This window comes from Scyliorhinus torazame, chromosome 5 (genome assembly GCF_047496885.1).
Source record: "Scyliorhinus torazame isolate Kashiwa2021f chromosome 5, sScyTor2.1, whole genome shotgun sequence".
Taxonomy (NCBI): Eukaryota; Metazoa; Chordata; class Chondrichthyes; order Carcharhiniformes; family Scyliorhinidae; genus Scyliorhinus; species Scyliorhinus torazame.
In genome coordinates, this window is record NC_092711.1 from 147,611,964 (window position 1) to 147,634,604 (window position 22,641).

Below are 22,641 nucleotides of genomic sequence, written 5' to 3' on the forward strand. Positions count from 1 at the left end.
CCAGAGTCGGCACCCTCCCTGGATTCACTTCCTTTCCCTTCAGTTGCTGCAAGTGACCAATTGAAGGTGAGAATGAGAAAAGAAATGGAAAGGGGGAGAAACGAAAGTGTTGTACTCCCAGATGTTGGAGACAGGAGGGAGCTTCAGTTTGTGTGAAGCTCAATCTCCATTCACACAAAACCTGCCGTCTGACTGGCTGGAAGCCAAGAGTCCTTCCGGTCCCCCAAATGTTTCCATTGGTCAATACGTCAGCTGGAAGGTCAATGGGTGGGCTCTGTACTGCACATGCGCAGCTTCCCTTCTCCCTTGGACATGAGCAGTCCCGGACCGGGGAGATGACCAAGTGGCTTCTCGCTCTGGCCGAAGCCGTCAGCCGGTTGCCTGGAAACCTTGTCTCGAGGATGTGTCGGGGGAGGGGGAACAATTAGGGGCGCCGAGCCTGCGCACTGGAACCAGGAGATGTCACCTCTGAGAAGCTGATTTCTATTGGCTGATTCAGGCAGGGCTCCATTGTGGCGACACAAAACGGAAGTTGGACTAAAACTTCCTCCTGTCTCCAACATCTGTGAGTAAAACACGTTCTTTACTCCCCCTTTCCATTTCTTTTCTCATTCTGACCTTCAATTGGTGACTTGCAGCAACTGAAGGGAAAGGAAGTGAATCCAGGGAGGGTGCAGACTCTGGAAAGGTTGGCCCAGGTCTCTCTCTCTCAAAACATCCTTTGTTCCCTCAGCTTGACACATTTATTTGTCTGGCTAAAAGGATGATCTCTTTCCCAATGTTCACAATTTAAGGCCTGGTTTTCCCAAGACATGGCTGACATTTAAGGCAACAGTAAGTTAATATAGGACAGAGATATGTCTTTTGTCCTTACATGATACAGATTAGATATATTTGCAGTTCTGTAATAAATTACATTTAATATTATTTTTAGTTTTGTAACGTAGTACCTTAGCTAGATTTATTGTCACATGATCCGAGGTATTGTGAAAAGTATTGTTCTCCGTACAGTGCAGACAGCTCATTCCATACATGAAAAACATAGATCATACGATAAATACATAATGTAAATACATAGACATTGTCTGAAGCATATAAATTGTAGTGCTGCACAGTGGAGAAGATTCGTGGAGAGATCAGTTCCGTTCATAAGAGGGTCATTCAGGTGTCTGGTAACAATGGGGAAGAAGCTGTTTTTGAATCTATAAGTGCGTGTTTTAAGACTTTTGTATCTTTTGCCCAATGGAAGAGGTTGGAAGAGAGAATGACCAGGGTGGGAAGGTTCTTTGATTATGCTGCCCACTTTCGCAAGGCTGCGGGAGTTGTAGACAGAGTCAATGGATGGGAGGTGTGTTCGCATGATGGACTGGGCCGTGTTCATGACTCTGTAGTTTCTTACGGTCTTCGGCGAGCAGTTACCATATCAGGCTGTGATGCAGCCAGATTGGATGCTTTCTGTGGTGCATCTGTAAAAATTGGTATGGGTCAGTGCGGACGTGACAAATTTCCTTAGTTTGCTGAGGATGTATAGGCGCTGTTGTGCTTTCTTGGTTGCAACGTCGTTGTGTGTCGACCAGGGCAGGTTGTTGGTCATGTGTACACCTCGGAAATTGAAGCTGTAAATCATTTCCACCTCCGCACCATTAATGCAGACAGGGGTGTGTACGACCCTTTGTTTCCTGAAGTCAATGACCAGCTCCTTAGTTTTGCTGACAGTGAGGGAGAGATCATTACACCATGCCACATGGTTCTCTATCTCCCTCCTTTACTCTGACTCATCGGTGTTTGATATCCGATCCACGACGGTCGTGTCATCAACAAACTTGTAGATTGAGTTGGAGCTGGATTTTGTGACGTGTGTATAACGAGTATAGTAGGAGGGTTAAGTACGCAGCCTTGCGGGGCCCCAGTATTGAGGACTATCATGGAGGAGGTGTTGTTGTTTATCCTTACTGATTGTGTCTATGGGTTAGGAAGTCAAGGTTCCAGTTACAGAGGGAGGAGCAAGTCCGAGGTTTTGGAGTTTTGAAATGAGCTTGGCTGAGATTATGGTGTTTAAGCAGAACTGTAGTCAATCAATAGGAGTCTGACGTAGGAGTCCTTGTCGAGATGCTCCAGGGATGAGTGTAAGGCCAGGGAGATCTTGTATGCTGTGGGTCAGTTGTGGCATTGTGCGAATTTCAGTGGATCAACATACGCTGGGAGTATGGATGTGCAGGTTAAGTGGATTGGCCATGCTAGATTGCCTTTAGTGTCCAAAAGGTTTGGTGAGGTTACGAGGGTGGGGTGGAGGTGTGGGCTTAAGTGGGGTGCTCTTTTCAAGGGCCATTGCAGACTCGATGGGCCGAATGGCCTCCTTCCGCACTGTAAATGCTATGATTCTGTACTGACAGTGATAATTCCTTTTCCAGGATAATACAAGAGGAGGAATTACAGGCGGAAATCTCAAAAATCACGTCTGAGAACTGTCAGATTCACTCGATTTGTTGGGGCCTGAATATTATCGGCCTTTCAATCTAGAAGGAGAAATGTTTGTCCGATCTATTAGCTTCAAAAGATTTTAAACATCAGCGTGACTGGAAAAGCACCGAGACTCACACACCCGATGAGTGTTCCAGAGCACTGAATGTGGAAAGAGCTTTAACCAGTTACACAGTCTGAAAAAAACATTGCACCATTCAAGCAGGGAGAGACCGTACATGTGTTCTGTGTGTGAATAAGACTTTAACTGATTGTCTGACCTGGACAGACACGAGGAGACCCAAAGCATGGAGAAACCGTGGAAATGTGGGGACTGCGGGAAGGGATACAGAGCCCCTTCTCTGTTGGAGATTCATCGACGCATTCACACTGGGGAGAGTCCGTTCACCTGCTCTGTGTGTGGGAAGGGATTCAGTCGTGCATGCACCCTGCAGAGACACCAGCAAGTTCACAGTGGGGAGAAGCCGTTCACCTGCTCTCAGTGTGGGAAGGGATTCAGACATTCATCCACCTTGCAGAAACATCAGCGAGTTCACACTGGGGAGAAGCCATTCACCTGCTTTCAGTGTGGGAAGAGATTCATTCAGTCATACACTCTACGAACACATGAGCGAATTCACACTGGCGAGAGGCCATTCAACTGCTCTCAGTGTGGGAAGGGATTCTCTCAGTTATCGCACCTGCAGTCACACCAGCGAGTTCACACTGGAGAGAGGCATTTAACCTGCCGTCAGTGTGGGAAGGGATTCACTCAGTTATCCCACCTGGAGTTACACCAGAAAACTTGCCCTCGGGAGAAACCATTCATCTGCTCGCCGTGTGGGAAGGCATTCACTCAGTTATCCCACCTGCAGAGTCACCAGCGAGTTCACACTGGGGAGAGGCCGTTCACCTGCTCTCAGTGTGGGAAGGGATTCAGTGATTCATCTAACCTGCGGAAACATCAGCGAGTCCACACTGGAGAGAGACCATTCTCCTGCTCTCAGTGTGGGAAGGGATTCAGTGAATCATCTAACCTGCGGAAACATCAGCAAATTCACACTGGGGAGAGGCCATTCACCTGCTCTCAGTGTGAGAAGGGGTTCACTGTGTTATCCAAACTGAAGTCACACCAGCGAGTTCACACTGGGGAGAAGCCATTCACCTGCTCTCAGTGTAGGAAGGGATTTAGACAGTCATCCAACCTGCAGAGACATCAGCGAGTTCACACTGGGGAGAGGCCATTCACCTGCTCTCTGTGTGGGACAGGATTTTATGATTCATGGCGCCTGCTGAGACACCAACAATTTCACAAGTGATTATAGGGGTTGAATTCTGCTGTTATTATTTCTGTTCTCAAATCCATTCAGGATTATATTTCATTGAATCTGTCAGTTGGTCAATGGGGTGGATCGGACGGTTTCTTTTTGCTGGACTGCTGGTCTCACGACTTTGCCTCCAGTGGGCTGATGCTCTTTCAGCCTTGTTGCGAATACGTGGTTTCCAATTTCACAAGGATCAAAGCATGAAAGGGTGTTTGGAAGTTAGAAGATGTTTCCTTCCTATTTCTGTTTGGAGCACCCCAATGCATGCCACGTTGCCATGAAGATGAGCTCTGGTGGTTACATGGTTTAAAAACTTTATCTGAGTGTTTCTGAGAGAAGAAAACTGTTGAGGTATGAGGAGCAAGTTGTCTGCAAGGATTGGGAAATTAGAATAAAAGGTATGATGATAGACAGGCAATCACGAGCTGTTAAGGAATTGTTACGTATTTATCTAAAATATTCTTTTGAGACACAAAAATCGAACTGGAAAGGTGATGCAACTGTGGCTACAAGAAAAGTTAAAGATTCTATTAGATCAAAGGATGAACCTCATAAAGTGGCCAAATATTAGTAAGCCTGAGGATTGGGAACATGTTTTAGAATTCAGCAAAGGAGGACCAAGAAACTGATAAAGAACGAGAAAACAGAATATGAGAGCAAATGGGCAAGACAACATAAAAACCGACTGGAAAAGCTCCGATAGGAATGTGAAAAGGAAAAGATTAGCAAAGACCAATGTGGGTCCATTCCAGGCAGAGACAGGAGAGTTTATAATGGGGAATAAGGAAATGGCAGAGAAACTAAACAATGTGTGTCTGTCTTCATGGAGGAAGATACAGAAATTGTCCCACAAACACTAGGGAACCAAGGGACGAGTGACCACAGAAACTGACCGAGATTAGTAGTCCTGGATAAATTAATGTGGTTGAAAGTTAATAAACTGGGCTGGTTTAGCACAGTGGGCTAAACAGCTGACTTGAAATGCAATACCAGCAGCACAGGCTCTATTCCCGTCCCGGCCTCCCCGAATAGCCGCCGGAATGTGGCGACGAGGGGCTTTTCACTAACTTAATTGAAGCCTACTTGTGACAATAAGTGATTATTATTATATTCTCAAAAGCTGATGCTCTACATCCCAGAGTGTTGAAAGAGGTGGCTGTAGAGACAGTGGATATATTGATGATCGTCTTTCAAAATGCTCTAGATTCTGGAATGGTTCCTGCAAATTGGAAGGTGGTAAATGTAACCCCACTATTTAAGGAGGGAGAGAGAAAACGGGGAACCACAGAGCCATTAGCCTGACATCAGTAGGAGGGAAAATGCTACAATCTATTATAAAGGATGTGATAACATATGAATTAGGAGCAGGAGTAGGCCACTCGGCCCCTCGAGCCTGCTCCCATCATTCAATAAATTCCCGGCTGATCTGATTGACACCTCAACTCCACACAGGCCCCTTAGAAAATAAATCTGGGAGCTAGTTATGGGAAACAAAGAATTGGCAGAGGATCTAAACAGATATTATGCATCAGTCTTTACTGTGGAAGATATTGGAACATCCCACTAATACGAAAGAATGCAGGGCAGGAATTAAATCCCATCACTGGAGAAGCAGTCTGAGGCAAACTAATGGGGCTAAAGGCAGATAAATCCCCTGGACCTGATGGCTGCATCCTGAGATCCTAAAAGAAATAACTACAGAGAAAGTGGACGCATTGATTGTAATGTTCCAAAAATCCTTGGATTCTGGAGAAGTTACTGGAGGTTTGGGAAACTGCCAATGTGACACCGCTAGTCAAAAAGGGAGTGAGGGAAAAAGTTGGAAACTATAGACCAATTACAATAACATTTATCACTGTAAAAATGTTGAAATCAATTAGTAAGGAAGTAATACCAACACTTTTGGAAAATCATAATAAAATCAAGCAGAGTCAGCATGGCTTCATGCAAGAAAATTGTGTCTGATTAATTTAGCAGAATTCTTCGAGGACGCCGCAACTAAAGTGGAGAGAGGGGAACCAGTAGGTGTGTTGTATTTGAATTTCTAGACGGTGTTCAACAAGGTACCTCATCAGGCCGAATTTGCAGACGATACAAAAATAGGTGGAAAGGCAAGTTGCGAGAGGGATACAGTTTGCAACGGGACATTGAGGGGTTACATAAGTGGGCAAAAAGTTAAAAATAATCGTTTATTGTCACAAGTAGGCTTCAATGAAGTTACTGTGAAAAGCCCCTAGTCGCCACATTCCGGCGCCTGTTCGGGGAGGCCGGTATGGGAATTGAACCCGCGCTGCTGCCTTGTTCTGCAATACAAGCCAGCTATTTAGCCCAGTGAGCTAAAACAGCTGGAGTATAATGTGGGAAAATGTGAAGTTCATTTTGGAAGGGAGAACAAAAGAACAGTATTATTTAATTGGAGGAAAACTGCAGAAAGCTGCAGCACAAAGGGACTTGGGGAACTTGTGCACGAAACACAAAAAGCTAGCAGACAGGTGCAGCAGGTAATCAGGAAGGCTATTGGAATGTTGGCCCTGATTCCAAGGGGGATGGAGTATAAGAGTCGGGAAGTCTTGCTGCAGCTGTACAAGGTGCTGGTGAGATCACATCTGGAGAACAGAGAGCAGTTTTGGTCCCTTTATTTAATAAAAGATGTTATTTCATTGGTGGTGGCTCAGAGAAGGTTCATCCCAGATGATCCCAGGTATGGAGGGATTGTCTTAGGAGCAAAGGTTGAACAGGTTGAGACTCTACTCATTGGAATGTAGAAGATTGAGAGGTGATCTCATTGAAACATACAGGATTCTTAAGGGGCTTGACAGGGTAAATGCTGAGAGGATGTTTCCCTCGTGGGAGAATCTAGGATCAAAGGGCATAGTCTCAGAATAAAGAGATGTCAATTTAAGATTAAGATGAGGAGGAATTTTGTCTCTTGAGGATTGAGAGTCTTTGGAACTGTGAGAGCTGTGGGGACAGAGTCCTTGTTATATTTAATGCTGAGATAGATTCTTGATCAGTGAGGGAATCAACGATTATGGGGAAAGGGCCGGAAAGTGGACGCGAGAAATGTCAGATAGCTATGATCCAATTGAAAGTTGGAGCTGACTCGAAGGGCCAAATGGCCAACAGCTGTTCCTATTTCTTATTGTCTTATTTGGGTCTTATTCCTGCTGCCCCCCCCCCCTCCAATAACCTTTCACCCCCTTGCTTGGCAAGAATCTATCCAGCTCTGCCTTTAAAATAGTCAAAGAATCTGCTGCCACTGCCCTTTGAGGAAGAGTTCTAAAGTCTCACAAACCTCAGAGAAAAAAAGCTCTCCTTTGCCTTAAATGGGAAACAGTAAGAAGTCTGACAACACCAGGTTAAAGTCCAATAGGTTTGTTTCGAATCACTAGCTTTCGGAGCACTGCTCCTTCCTCAGTTGGGGAAAGCGCTTTCTTTTAAAGTGACTCTAATTTCTAGATTCTCCCACAAGAGGAAACATCCTTTCCACATCCACCCTGTCGAGGCCCCTCAGGATCTTATACGGTTCAATCAAGTCACCTAAACTCCATTGGACACAAGCCCAGCCTGTCCAATCATTCCTCATATGACCAGCCTCCAATTCCAGGTACGAGTCCAGTAAACCTTCTCTGAACTGCTTCCAACACATTGACATCATTCCTTAAATGAGAGCAATACTGTACACAGTGCTCCAGATGTGGTCTCACCAATGTCCTGTATAACGGAAGGTTAACCTCCCTACTTTTGTATTCAATTCCCCTCACAATAAACAATAACATTCTATTAGCTTTCCTAATTACTTGCTGTACGTGTATACTCGCCTTTTGTGATTCATGCTCTTGGACACCCAGATCCCTCTGAATCTCAGAGCTCTGCAATCCCTCACCATTCAGATAATAAGCTTTTTTATTCTTCCTGCCAAAGTTGACAATTTTCACATTTTTCCACTTTATTCTCAATTTGCCAGATTTTGTCCCACTCATTTAACATATACCTTTTTAACCTCCTTATGTCGTCTTCACAACTTACTTTCCTACCTATCTTTGTATCATTGGAACATAGGCGCAGGAGTTGGCCATTCAGCCCGTCGAGCCTGCTCCACCATTCAGTACGATCATGGCTGATCATCCACTTCAATGCCTTTTCCCCCACACTATCCCCATATCCCTTTGTGTTACTGGGATTTAGAAATCTGTCAGTCTCTGCTTTAAACACACTCAATGGCTGATCTCCCACAGCCCTCTGGGGTAGAGAATTCCAAAGATTCACAACTTGTAGATTTCTATTGATCAAATGGTTGCCCTGTTCTATTCCCGTATCCCTGTCAGTTTATTTCCCTCAAAAGCCCATCCAATTTCCTTTTGGAAACAGTCCATCATCTCTGCTTCTACCCCCTCGTAGGAAGTGGGGTTCAGGTATTTCTCAAATATTGCCAAACTCTTGTTCAAGACTAACATTTTCTTCAAATGTGAAAGAGAATCAGAGAGTACAGAAGGAGGCATTCAGCCCACCATTCCCATGCTAGCTCTTTAAATGAACAATCAATTTGGTCCCATCGCCTGGCAAGTTTCTTTTCCCACAGAATCTGTCCAGTTCCCTTTTGAAAGTTACAGTTGAATTTACTTCCTGCACCTTTGTCAGGCAGTGAATCCCAAATCACAACAACTCGTTCTGTTTTAAATACTTTCACGATACGCTGTGTTTGGATTTTCACAGGGGATTTGCAATGGAAAGAAAGACATGATTGTTGCACAAAATCAAGACTCAGTCTTTATTGATGATCTTTGTGAATGGACCGAGTGTGATATATCCAAGGTTGGGGACTAGTTCTAAAAATAAATTACATTTATTTGAGTGGCACAGTGGTTGGCCCTGTTGCCTCACAGCACCAGGGGCCCATGTTCGATTCTGGCCATGGTCACTGTCTGTGTGGAGTTTGGACGTCCTCCTGTGTCTGTGTGGGTTTCCTCCAAGTGCTCTGGTTTCCTCCCACAGTCCAAAGATGTATGGGTTTGGTGGATTTGCCCTGATAAATTGCCCCTCAGTGACCAGGGATGTGCAGGCTAGGTTATGGATGAGTGGATATGGGTAGAGTGCTCTTTGGAAGAGTCGGTGCCAACTCGATTTGCTAAATGGCCTCCTTCTGCACTCAAGGGATTCTGTATCTATTTCTATAGCACCTTTCGTGACCACACAATCACCTAAAGCTTTTTACAGCCTTTGAAGTATTTTTGAAGTGTAGTCACTGTTGCAATGTCAGAAGTTCTGGTATGTCTCATTAATAATATTTAGTTTTAAAAATCAGTCACTCGTCCATCTTGACTGTTATAAGTAACAAGGTTAAGGAAGCCATGTTCAACTCTGAATCCTGACTGGAGCTTTATTTTAAAAATTCATTCTGGATAAACGAAACTGTTTCTAGAAACTGATGAATAAGGCAAAATTGTTTAAAGTAACAAATTGTTCCAGAATTTTGTAAAGCTACAGAAGATCATATCCTGCCAAAGTCTGGCTCAAGTCTAAGACTCATTATTCAATCCAATCAAAGTTAGTAAGAAAGAAAGTGATTGTCTTCCATAAAACAGTCTTTTTCAACCAGTGGATATTGTATTAACCAAATGTATTAATTAAAGATTACTGTATTAATTAGCTACCAGTTAGTAACAGATGGCTGAATAAGTAATGAGCCTTAAGTGAGTAACAATTAAATAATCAATCAGTAAGTTACAGTAAGAGTCTGAGTTTTATTTGCTGTATAAATTTAAAAGCTTAATTGTTGTGTATGTAAAGAATGTGCAATGAGGATAACTGTACTGGCAAGAGAGACCTTCAAGCTCTGATTAGCCTCAACATTTGAAACTGTATTAATAAGGGATTGTATAGAATCAGATGAAGGGATAGTATGAATCAGTTCTTTTGTATTCCTGTCTGAGATAATGAGAGAAGGTGGAGTCAGTAATTGGGGATCCGATTAAATTAATCCAGTGACCAAATTGACCAAAATTCATGTTACAACAGGCCCAACTCTGACGTGAGGTAATGGTCATTTTGGGGATAAAAGTAGAGGTTCTGAAGGTCTTCCTTGCTGGCCAAGTACTGAAGACTCCCGAGGCCGAGTTCCAAGGAAATTACTGTCAAAGAAGGAGCCAGACTCCCGAGGCTGAATTGCACAAGAATTACTGTCAAAGAAGGAGCCAGAAAGGGTTCTTACGCTTCTACAGACTGATCACCCATATGAAGTTATAAAAATCAAAGTTTCTTTGAATAAACTTTTTAAATTTAATATCAAGAGAATTCTGTCTATGCTTTAATTGCCTTGTCTGAACCAAAGTGAATTTATTAAATGGTAAGTTCGGTGTGGCTGAAATCAATAAAGTTCCAGATAACAAGATCAGAAAACATAAATTTAAAAATGCATTTCTATAGAGCCTTTCACAGCCACAGAACGTCGCAAAGTGCTTTACAGCCAATGAAGTACTTTTGAAGTGTAGTCACTGTTGTAACGTAGGAAACACAGCAGCCAATTTACACAGAGCAAGATCCCACACACAGCAATGTGATAATGAGCAGTTGATGTGTTTTTAGTTATATTGATTGAGGGATAAATATTGACCCGGACATCGGGGATAACTCCCCTGCTCTTCTTCAAAATAGCGGCTGTGGGAACTTTTACATCCACCTGAGAGGGGCAGACAGGGCCTCAGTCTAGCACCTTATTTGAAAGAAGACTGTTCTGACAGTGCAACAGTCCCTCAATGCCGGGAATAGGAATGTTGGAATAGAATTTTGACCTCGGGTCCCTGGACTGGGATTTGAACCCACAACCTTTTGACTCATAGGTGAGAGAGCTGCCCATGAGCCAAGGGTTATACTATACAATACAAAGTTAGAAAGGGAAAGTTACCCTTTAAAAACCCCACCTTTGCCTCCAGTGCCTAAATCTAATAATAAAATCCCCAGTATAAATAACATGGATTTGACGGACAGATTTTAAAGTGTTGGTTTAGAGCCAAAGGTTTTGACTTCCCATCCGAGCCTCGGGCACCTTTCTGTCTCTATTGCTCGTGTCAATGACAGCCAGGCGACGGAGCTGAGGCTGAATTTAGCTGAGAATAACGGGGCCTGCGCACCAGATGGGCGTCACACTAACAGAGAGACAGGAAGGTGCTGGAGGGCTGACTGGGAAATGGGCCTCCAACCAATTGTTATATCAGTCACTCAGAACAACTCACTGTGTCAATAAATAAAATAAAATAAAATCTCCCCCTTTGGCTCCTTTGCCAATTATCTTAGAGAAATTCACTTTCTGTTAAAGAGCCTGTCAACCTCTCACCCATTTTCCCTGAACGACATCAATCTAATCATGAAAAGTCCAGAAAAATCAAATGTTTACTGATAAAAGTTTATTAATGAAGCAGAACATGGGAAATAAAAGTCCAGAAAATGACTTGAGGATCATAGACAACCAGAGTAAAAGGATATTCACAATATTCTGGACACAAATGGTTTCTCTTTAATTCATCTGTAGCCTGTTCCCTGCCCTCTTTGTGGAAACCTCCGCTCAGTCCACAAGCATGACCCTAACCTTCCGCTTGCTGCCATTAGAATTCAGCACCTTGCTCTCAGGCTCACATTTCTGTCCTCGGCCTGCTGCAATGTTCCGGAGAAGCCCAACAAGCTGGACCAACAGCCCCTCATCTTCCGATGAGGCACTTTACAGCCTTCTGGACTCAACATTGAGTTCAACAACTTCAGACCCTGAACTCTGTCCTCCATTTTGATTTGTTTTTTTGCCGAGTGCCAGTCTGCATCTTGTTTACATGTTTTTTGCTTCCAAACAGAGTTGTCCTTTATTCTGCCATTAACACTTACTCTGGACCAATGCTTTGATTCTTTACCACAATCATTACCTCTCCCTTTGCCTTTTGTTCCAGGACATTTTTGACATTTAATCTCACCCACCGCCCAACCAATCCCTGACTTTACCTTTAGTTCTACCTGACCCTCTGAAAGAAACTAGCTATTTCTTTTAGTTAAAAGAGGGTTAATTAATAAGTTGAATTAATAATTGACTTAAAAAGCTCAATCAGAAACAATTTAAAATAGATTCCATCATGACTGTGCAAAATGGATATTGCTTGCCTTTGCAAAATGGATATTGCTTACTTCTGCAAAATGAATATCTGTTCGCAAGGAACAGCTTGCAACGAGTTGAGCAAGTGCAACATTACTAATGAAGGTCAAGTTGACATTAGAGTTCATATAAGCCTTCCATTGTCCGAAAGAAGGAATCATAAGGCAAAGCGCAGACCAGTGCAATGATAAGAACAGATTTTGCATACCAACACACATTAAAGAATTTGAAGATGCAACATGACTGATAATGTTGCATATTGAAGATTGACAACCCAATCATCGAACCAAATGTATTGAAGACTCATCCAAACCAATCGGCATAGTACAGGGGCAGGAATAGATTGGCTTAGACTGATAACAAATTCCTTAAAGGTAATAGTTTTATGGTATTATTCCTGTTCTAGAATCATCCTATACGTTTTGCCTAAGAAGCTAGCTATTATCTTTGTTTCATATTTTCCATCTCTATTTCTAACCTACGCAGCTGTTTGCTTTGAGCAAAGAAACCATTATTGCTATTGTATTTTGAATTCAAGTCATTCTGTAAGTGACTAAGGATAGTCTGAGACTCAAAATAGTCTTTTGCAGGCAAGGGCTGAACTGAGAACCTTGTAAATTCTGTAACAAGAATTTCTGTTATAATCGATCAATAGATACCAAATAAAATTACTCGGCACCTGAAACGGATAGACAAGATTCTGCATTGTTAGTTACATGGTCGGCGTTACTTAATATACGCAATAACAGGAAAGTGTAGATCTTACACCCTCCCCCCTTTCTCACCAGCTTCAAACTCATCACATTTCTCCCTCTCTTTAGTTCTGAAGTGGAGTTACATTGGACGTGAAATTTTGACTGTTTCTCTCCACAGATGCTGCCAGACCTGCTGTGTTTTTCCAGTTCTTCATGTATTTATTTTAGATCTACCTGTAATGGGGGGAAAACGCTATTTACTATCCATGATAAAATACATGTCCTGCATCAGCTTTTGTGGATCATTTCAGTGGAAATGTGCTCTCCCAGGCTCAAAGAGCATCAGCTCACTGGAAGCAAAGTCGTGAGACCGACCAGTCCAGCAGAAAGAAACCCTCTGATGCTCCCACTTCACCAAGTGTCAGAATGAACATGGCTCAGTCCTGGATGTGATTAACAGCAGCAAAAACAGCAGAATCCAACCTTTGTAATGACTTGTGAACGCGTTGATGTGTCTGCAGATGTGGTAACTGAGTGAATCCCTTTCCACACTCGGAGCAGGTGAATGGCCTCTCCCCGGTGTGAACGCACTGGTGTCTCAGCACGTGTGCAGACCGAGTGAATCCTGTCCCACACAACAGGAGAAAAGCCTCTCCCAGTGTGAACTCGCCTGTGTTCCTGCAGGCTGCATGAATGAGTGAAAGCCTTCTCACACTCAGAACAGGTGAAAGGCCTCTCCCCAGAGTGTACTCGCTGGTGTGTCAGTCGAGTCGGTAAAGCACCGACTCCCTTACCACACACGGAGCAGGTGAACGGCCTATCCCCAGTGTGAACTCGCTTGTGTCGCAGCAGTTTAGATGAATCACTGAATCCCTTCCCACATTCAGAGCAAGTGAATGGCCTTTCCCCAGTGTGAATTTGCTCATGTTTATACAGGTCTGATGAATTACTGAATCTCTTTCCACACTGAGAGCAAGTGAATGGTGTCTCCCCAGTGTGAACCCACTGGTGTTTATACGGGTCTGACGAATTACTGAATCCCTTCCCAAACTCGGAGCAGGTGAATGGTCTCTCCCCAGTGTGGATTCGCTGGTGTTTATGCAGGTCTGATGAATTACTGAATCCCTTCCCACACTCAGGGCAGGTGAATGGTCTCTCCCCAGTGTGAATTCGCTGATGTCTCAGTAGGTTGGATGACTGAGTAAATCCCTGCCCACACTCAAGGCAAGTGAACGGCCTCTCCCAGTGTGAATTGGCTGATGGGACTGCAAGGTGGATAAATGAGATGAATATTCTCCCCAGTGTGACTGCGGCGATGAGCCTCCAGATGTGATGGGTATTTGAAATGAAAAAATGAAATGAAAATTGCTAATTGTCACAAGTAGGCTTCAAATGAAGTTACTGTGAAAAGCCCCTAGTCGCCACATTCCGGCGCCTGTTCGGGGAGGCTGTTACGGGAATCGAACCGTGCTGCCGGCCTGCCTTGGTCTGCTTTCAAAGCCAGCGATTTAGCCCAAAGAAACATCGCACCATTCAGAGAGGGGAAAATCCCCTATTTGAATCTCTTGCCACAGTCCCCACATTTCCATGGTTGCTCCATGCAGTATGTGTCTCTCTCCAGATCCGATGATCAGCTGAAACCTTGTCTTCACAGCGAACACGTGTATGGATTTTCCCCTCCTTGAATGGTGCGATGTTTCTTTGGGCTGAGTAGCTGGTGTAAGCTCATTCAATATCTGCACTGGGTGTGTGTGTCTCTGTGCTTTTCAGGTTGCAAAGTTGCTGAAAATCCTTTGAAGCCAACAGAGGAGACAAACTTTTCTTCTTCTAGATTCAAAGTCTGATAATATTCAGCCCCAAAGAATCGAGTGACTCTGTCAGATTGTGTCGTGGTGGCTGAGATATCTGACTGGAATTCGTCCTCTTCTAATATTCTGTAAAAACTGTTTACAAAAGACATCACTGTCAGTGCAGGATAGAAATTCAGAACAGACAATTCTAGTTGCTATGGAACATTCTTTCCTCTCTTGTTCCCCAAAAGCTGTAAATCTCCATTGGCACATTCTCCCTCCATTCTCGCTCTGCTTTTCCCAGTAAACACTCAATAATACCGCACTAAAAATGTGTGTAATATATAGGACTTGATTACAAGAGGGGAGACTGATGGGGCTGTGAAGGAGATAGTTATTTCAACAGTGAGATGTGAGAGATCTGCAACTCGCTGCCTATAAGGGTGGAGGAAGCACAGATGATCATCATTTCAAAATAAAAGTGTGAGGAAATAAACTGGCAGAGTCACGGAGATATTGAGGGGGATAGGACTGATTTGCTTTCTCTACAGTCAGCATGGATTGGGCTGCTGAATGGAATCCATGTGTCGTAATGTGTCAAGCTGAGGGAGCAAATGTCTTTAAGAGACGATGTGGAGATGCCGGCGTTGGACTGGGGTGAGCACAGTAAGAAGTCTTACAACACCAGGTTAAAGTCCAACAGGTTTGTTTCGATGTCACTAGCTTTCAGAGCGCTGCTCCTTCCTCAGGTGAATGAAGAAGTATGTTCCAGAAACACATATATAGACACATTCAAAGATGCCAAACAATGCTAGGAATGCGACCATTAGCAGGTGATTAAATCTTTACAGATCCAGAGATGGGGTAACCCCAGGTTAAAGAGGTGTGAATTATACCACACTAAAACTTTAAGAGAGAGAGAGAGAGACCTGGGCCAACCTTTCCAGAGTCTGCACCCTCCCTGGATTCAGTTCCTTTCCCTTCAGTTGCTGCGAGTTGCCAATTGAAGGTCAGAATGAGATAAGAAATAGAAAGGGGGAGAAAATTAAGTGTTTTACTCATAGATATTGGAGACAGGAGGCCGTTTCAGTCTGTGTGAAGCTCAATCTTCATTCACACAAAGTCCGCCCTCTGATTAGCTTAGGATCAGAGTCCTTCTATCCTCCAACTTTTCCTATTGGTCGATATCGTAGCAGGAAGTTCAGGGGGGGGGGGGGGGGGCAGAACTCTGCACATGCGCAGCTTCCCCTCCCTCTTGCACCAGCGCTGGGGTTTGTGGGAGGTGCGGCCGCCATTACTCATCCAAAGCCCAGTCTCCAAACTCCTGGGTGAAAAGTAGGGGTGGGAGGGTAGTGACCCCACACTGATACAAAGTACACGTGGGTAGTCACTGGATTTGATTGCGAGCCCTCCTTAGCAAAACAGTTTGTTAACTCTAGGTGTAAAGATTTAGACACATGGGTGACATATTGGGGAGGGCAATAAGTCAGTCTGAAACTGAACCCGAGAGTCAGCACCTTCAGGGGAGAAGAATTGGGGATAAGCAGGAGGAGAAATCCTGGTGGGAGGATAGGAGACAGAATTGTCTGTTCTTAATTTCTATCATGTACTGACAGCAATGACGTTTGTAAACTCATTTATCAGATGGGTGGATTTGAAGATAGAAATTGCATCCTTGGGTTTTAAAAGAAGTGGTGACAAAGAGAGTAGATGCATAGGTTATAATCCCACAAAATGCCTTCGATTCTGGAACGGTCCCAGTGGATTGGAAAAAAGAGAATGTAACACCTCTATCCCAGAAAGGAGGGAGGCAGAAAGCAGGAAAGTATAGGCTAGTTAGCCTAACATGTGTGACAGGGAAAGTACGAGAATCCATTATTAAGGAGGTTACAGCAGGATACTTAGAAAATGTAAACATGATTACTGTTTATTTATAACAAGAACTATCATAAAATATGCAGTATATGCAACTGATTAACTACAAGTAAATACCTAATATGCAAGTCAACCTGCCCCACCCTTTATATACACACACACATTACAGACAACCACAGAGGGATGGAAAGGGGTAAAAATAAAATCAAAATTGGAGGAAAGCCTTTCTTCACAACAAGCTTGCAGATTAAAGTATTTGGTTTGCAGTCTGTAATGATCTTCTTTGGAGATTTATTCATTCAGGTACTCTCTACTTTAAAAATGCAGTAGTTAAAACTTTTCTGGAGAGGCATCTTCGTTCACATCAAACTTTGCTTTCAGTTTGTAGTTTGTCTTTCGCCCCCTGTAGTCTCAGGAATACAGCACCCACCAAGCTTTCTGGAGAGAGAGTCAGCCCTCACAGTGGCCTTCTGGGGAGAGTTAGCTGGATCTTGTTGGAGAGAGTTAGATGTATCAGCGTGCTGCCAGAGTCAAAACTGATACCAAACTGATATCTTGGGACTCAGAAAAGAATTCCAATGGAATAATTTTGGGGCAGCACGGTAGCATTGTGGATAGCACAATTGCTTCACAGCTCCAGGGTCCCAGGTTCGATTCCGGCTTGGGTCACTGTCTGTGCGGAGTCTGCACATCCTCCCCGTGTGTGCGTGGGTTTCCTCCGGGTGCTCCGGTTTCCTCCCACAGTCCAAAGATGTGCAGGTTAGGTGGATTGGCCATGAAAAATTGCCCTTAGTGTCCAAAATTGCCCTTAGTGTTGGGTGGGGTTACTGGGGATAAGGTGGAGGTGTTGACCTTGTGTAGGGTGCTCTATCCAAGAGCCGGTGCAGACTCGATGGGCCGAATGGCCTCCTTCTGCACTGTAAATTCTATGTAAATCTATGTAAATATCCAATCACCACCTGTTTCTGGGCAGATCACAGCTTTTTGGGCCAATTCATTGGCAACATCAAAACAATCAATCGGACGTTTCATTATGAGGTATGCAAGACATAAATCACAAACGTCCAATCCATCCCATTATACAAGTTCCCTTCCTAGTCTTTATATTGGTAACTAGTCAGCCCTTAAACCCATGACAAAGCATCTGCAATCACATTATCCATTCCAGGAATATGTACAATTGTAACATTGAACTGTTGTCATAATAAACTCCAATGGAATAATCTTGCGTCCCAGGTTTTAAACTTCTCTACAAATGCAAGTAGATTATGGTCTGTGTAAACTATGCTTTGCTGATTGTCATGTTGGACATGTACTACGAAGTGCTGAAGGGTTAGTAGCAAGGCCAAGGCTGCCTCTTCAATGTTGGAATACTTTCTTTGGCACAGACTGATTTTTTTCCTAAAAATACCTCCCTGGCCTCTTTATTCCTGCATTGTTGTCCTGTAGTAGCACTGCCTCTACTCCCAGGTCACTGGCATTTGTGGCCATTTTAAATGATCTGGAAATGTCTGGGATGGCCAGCATTGGTTCGCTCACCAACATGGCCGTCAATCTGTCAAACTCTACTTGGCGTTCTGTGGATCACTGCATTTTTGGTTGTTTCCGCTACATATTCAACGTGCATTTTATTTCAGTTTCTAACTGAGGAGGATGTGGCTTTATTAGAATTTCTGATGTTTACTTCATGATTTGTTAACCGAGTGCTGCTTGGTATTTCCATTCAATTCTATTCATACTCTTTCAGCATCTTTATGACATATGCCCCTTTCTGTGTCTCGTGTAATGTAATGATGTGGAGATGCCAGCATTGGACTGGAGTGGGCTCAGTAAGAAGTCTTACAACACCAGATTAAAGTCCAACATGTTTGTTTTGAATCACTAGCTTTCGGAGCACAGCTCCTTCATCACCTGATGAAGGAGCTGTGCTCTGAAAGCTCGCGTTATGTAGTCAGTCTTTTCTGATTGTCCAATGAATGTTTATCCATATTTCAAAGATTTCCTACAGTTAAACTACAAGCACTATTGTCAATGCTGAGGGAAATATTTGGTTCATTTTTAATCAATAAACCCTCTTCAACCCCTCATGCTTTACATGCTCTCTTTTCTTGCAAATGGTTACTTTCAGAAATAAGAACCATTCTTTGTTTTGCAGCTTCTACCTCCTCTTTGGCGCCGTTATCAATGCCCCCAAACTGATGCCGTTGCATGATGCCGCCTCCACACGCTCCCATACTGACCCTCCCCCCACCACCCATTTCCTGATCATGGCTACAGTCGCCGCCCAATAATAATTACTAAAGTTCAGCAGCACCAGCCCGCCCTTCCCCCAGCTCCGCTCAAGCATCCCCTTTTTTACTCCCGGGGTTTTACCCACCCATACAAAGCCAGTGATCACCCTATTGACCCATTTAAAGAAGGACCATGAAATAAAGATGGGGAGACACTGAAACACAAACAGGAATCTCGGGAGGACCGTCATTTTCATTGTCTGCACTATCCCAGCTAGTGACAACGGAAGCACATCCCACCTTCGGAAATCGTCCTTCATTTGGTCTACTAATCAATCAATTTAACTTGTGTAGCCGTTCCCATTCCCGCGCCACCTGAATGCCTAGGTATCGAAAGCTTCCCCCTACCACCCAAAACGGCAGCTCCCCCATCACGTCTCCTGACCTTTGCCTGGATCACAAACACCTCACTTTTCCCCATATTCAATTTATAACCCGAAAACTGGCCAAATTCCCCCAGAATCCTCATAATTTCTTTCATCCCCTCTAGTGGGTCTGAAACATATAGGACCAGGTCGCCTGCATATAGCGAGACTCTGTGTTCCACTCCCCCCCGGACCAGCCCCTTGAGGCTCTCAGTGCAATTGCCAGCAGCTCTATGGCCAACGCGAACAGGAGTGGGCATCCCTGTCCCGTCCCCGATGCAGCCTGACATAGTCCGATGTTGACCTGTCCATCCGTAGTTCGCAACAGGAGCCTGATACAACTGCCTGACCCAGTCAATAAAGTCCTGCCCTAATCCAAACCACCCCAGGACCTCCCTCAGATATTCCCATTCCACCCAATCAAATGCCTTCTCTGCATCCATTGCGACCACTACCTTCACGTCCCTACCTTCTGGGTGCATCATAATCATATTTAACAACCTTCTTATGTTGGCCGCCAACTGCCTACCCACAACAAATCCCGTCTGGTCCTCCGCGACCACGGCCGGAACGCAGTCTTCAATCCTAGAGGACAAGATTTTGGCCAGCAGTTTGGCGTCCACATTTAGTAGGATGACCTATAGGTTCCGCATAGCTCTGAGTCTTTGTCCCGCTTCAGGATCAATGAGATAGTGGCCTGTGACATCGTCTAGGGGAAGCACCCCAGGTTCCCTTGCCTCGTATGTCCTCATCAACAGCGACCCCAATATCCCAGAGAACTTTTTACAGAACTCCACTGGGTACCCGTCTGGCCCCGGGGCTTTACCCGACTGCATGGCCTTCAGTCCCTCTGCTATTTCCTCCAACCCAATCGGGGACCCCAGCCCTTCTCCAAACCCCCATTCCACCTTAGGGAACTTCAGCCCCCCCTAAAAAGTGCCTCATCCCCTCTGGCCCAGCTGGGGATTCCGACCCATACAACTTGCTGTAAAACTCCTTGAACACCTTATTCACCCCTGCTGAGTCTCCGGTCAGGTTCCCGTCCCCATCCTTTACTTTCCCTCTCTTCCTGGCTGCCTCCCTCTTTCTAAGCTGCTGTGCAAGCATTCTGCTGGCCTTCTCACCATGTACATATATTGCCCCCTCACATTCCTCAGCTGCTCCATCACCTTCCCTGTAGTTAACAAGCTGAACTCCGCCTGTAGCCTCCGTTGCTCCCTTAGAAGTCCTGCCTCTGAGTTCTCCGCATACCTCCTGTCGACCTGCAGTATCTCCTTTATCAGTCCGTCCGTCTCTTGCTCTGTCGGCCTTCTCTCTGTGGGCCCGTATTGAGATCAGCTCCCCTCTAACCACCGCCTTCATTGCCTCCCAGGCACCACTGCCGAAATCTCACCTGTGTCGTTGATTTCCAGGTTGTTCTGAATATATTTGAGCAAGTCAATCTTTAATGGTGAGAAATGGTTTGGGAGGAGTTTTGGCAGAAAATGTGGTCATTTGTGGAATTAGGGGTTGGTTTAGCACAGTGGGCTAAATAGCTGGCTTGTAATGCAGAACAATGCCAGCAGCACGCGTTGAATTCCTGTACCGGCCTCCCCGAACAGGTGCCGGAATGTGGCAACTAGGGGCTTTTCACAGTAACTTAATTGAAGCCTACTTGTGACAATAAACGATTAGTATTATTATTTAGTGGTGAGAGCAGTAGTGTGGCACTATGTAAGGTATGGTGAGAGAGTTCAGTGAAAAGTGGTGAAGTGGTAGTAGGAGTAAAAGAAAAATTACCTTTTTAGGATAAGATTTATCCTAGATAATAATATACCTGGATCACAGGTGGGAGTGCAATCTACTATGGTTGAAAAGCCAGTGGAAAGTGGAACTGAGATGTTGCAAGAAATAGATCCAGGAGTGTTTCCTGATTGTGTGGTAATCAGATCACAAAACCACTAGTTAAGACAGGAGGAAGATAATTTGAGGAGTGCCAATAGGGAGGCTGAGGTTCAGTTGTCAGAAAACATGTTTGATCAGATGGTTGGTAAAAACAAGAGCAGGTGGTGGATGAAGTGGATAATTTTAGTTCAAGCAAGTTGGTTCAATGGGGAGAATGTGCAGATCCGCAGACAGTGACCCAAGCTGGGAATCGAACCTGGGTCCCTGGTGCTGTGATGCAACAGTGCTAACCACTGTGCTACCATGCCACACCGGTAGTGACACAAGAGGTGATTATACTAGTATCTGGTCAGGACTGGAGCTGTCTCACAGTTTTATAGAGAGCATCGTCTGTAGTGGAGGCTGAAGAGCTTGTACAAATGTAGCCAGAATGTTCAGCAAACGTTTGCATGCAATGACTGTTGTTTTGCACTGTCCAAATGCACCAGCACTTACCCATTATTTTTGGCTATCCTCAACAGACACAGAATACAAAGCAGCTGATAAATGTGAAGAACAGATGATGAATGCTGCAGCATCGATAGCAACCTGTCTTACCATCAAGTGAAGAATTCTGCTCTCAGAGCCAGGCAACGACATATCACCAAATTGTTTTTTTTTTAATTTAGAGTATCCAATTATTTTTTCTAATTAAGGGGCAAATTAGCATGGCCAATCCACCTATCTTGCACATCTTTGGGTTGTGGGGGTGAGACCCACGCAGACACGGGGAGAATGTGCAAACTCCACACGGACAGTAACCCAGGGCCAGGATCGAACCTGGGACCTCGGCGCGGTGAGGCAGCAGTGCTAACCATTCTGCGCATTTATCACTGAATTGTTGATGAAGCTTTTCTTGTGTAATCTTGGGAGGCCACCCTGATCTTTGAAATCTCTCTCGCTCGAAGTAGTGGTTAAATTTATGCTAATGACTGTGACATGTGAGAAGACTCTTCTCATGTGTAGGTTAGCCTGTTGAAAAATGTAAAATGTTATTATAGAGTATAAGTTGCATGTAATCATAAGAAATGTTTAAAGTTAAAACGTTTTTAGAAAAATAAAGCCATCTGCATACATAGCTGGTTCATTTTTTTTAAAGGGGGAGGTGTGACAATTGGAAGATTTTAGGAAAATTTCGATCATAAATGTATTGGGCAATTTAAGGGTTAAAAACATCGGGTTAAAGTGTGATTCACTGCAGTGGTCCTGTTTTTATTTTAAAGAAGGATTCTGTTTTGCAGGGCGTGGGTGTTTTCAGTAGTCAGAAGATGAAATTGACAAAGGAATGTTTTTTTCAGTCTGGGCTATTGGACTGTGGTTTGACTGGGAAAGTACTTGTGGAATTACTGTACTTTGCAGCCAACAGGGGTCATTTGTTTTCCAGCTTGGGGAGATGAGGTCATTGCTGGGTGAACCAAGGAAGGCAGAAAGACATTTTAAAAATCTTTAGAGAGCAGTTTTTGGAGAAAGATTTGGAGAGAGGAGTTGAATTCTAGGTCCACAATTCCCACAGTAAGATAGATTGAGAGCTGTATCTTTCTATTCCTGTTGTTTAATGGGAGATTGAGTAGTAGTGTTTAAGTGGGTGATTGTAAGCTGTTGTTTTTGGGTGTGATGTTAAAATGTTTAATATTGTCGCCATAATAAAATTTTATTTTAAAAATAACCAAGTTCTATTTCTTCATGTGACCACTCCTGGAGAGAATCATTCTTTCCGCACAGTCTGACAAATAAACTGAAATATTGGGGTTTTGGTCCAGTATCTCAGACACTGTTGGGGTCT

General features: G+C 44.1%; 2 protein-coding genes across 5 annotated transcripts in view; one reads left to right on the plus strand and one right to left on the minus strand.

The window, feature by feature from the left end:
* The window catches only part of LOC140420028 (uncharacterized), a 77,719-nt gene that overhangs the window by 32,682 nt on the left and 22,396 nt on the right, over window positions 1-22,641 (minus strand). The gene's annotated exons all lie outside the window — the stretch shown is intronic.
* LOC140420027 (uncharacterized) lies at window positions 301-22,524 on the plus strand. 4 transcript variants are annotated; one of them, XR_011946146.1, is made up of 2 exons: window positions 301-565; window positions 21,341-22,524. XR_011946146.1 is itself a non-coding variant. In XM_072504047.1 (2 exons), exon 2 carries the CDS (start codon window positions 2,769-2,771, stop codon window positions 3,777-3,779), a length of 1,011 nt encoding a protein of 336 aa, XP_072360148.1. In that variant the 5' UTR covers window positions 301-565; window positions 2,412-2,768; the 3' UTR covers window positions 3,780-9,569. The 4 variants fall into 4 exon arrangements, 2 of the variants coding, with proteins under 2 accessions (XP_072360148.1, XP_072360149.1); XR_011946147.1 differs by lacking the exon at window positions 21,341-22,524 and adding an exon at window positions 9,804-10,059; XM_072504047.1 differs by lacking the exon at window positions 21,341-22,524 and adding an exon at window positions 2,412-9,569.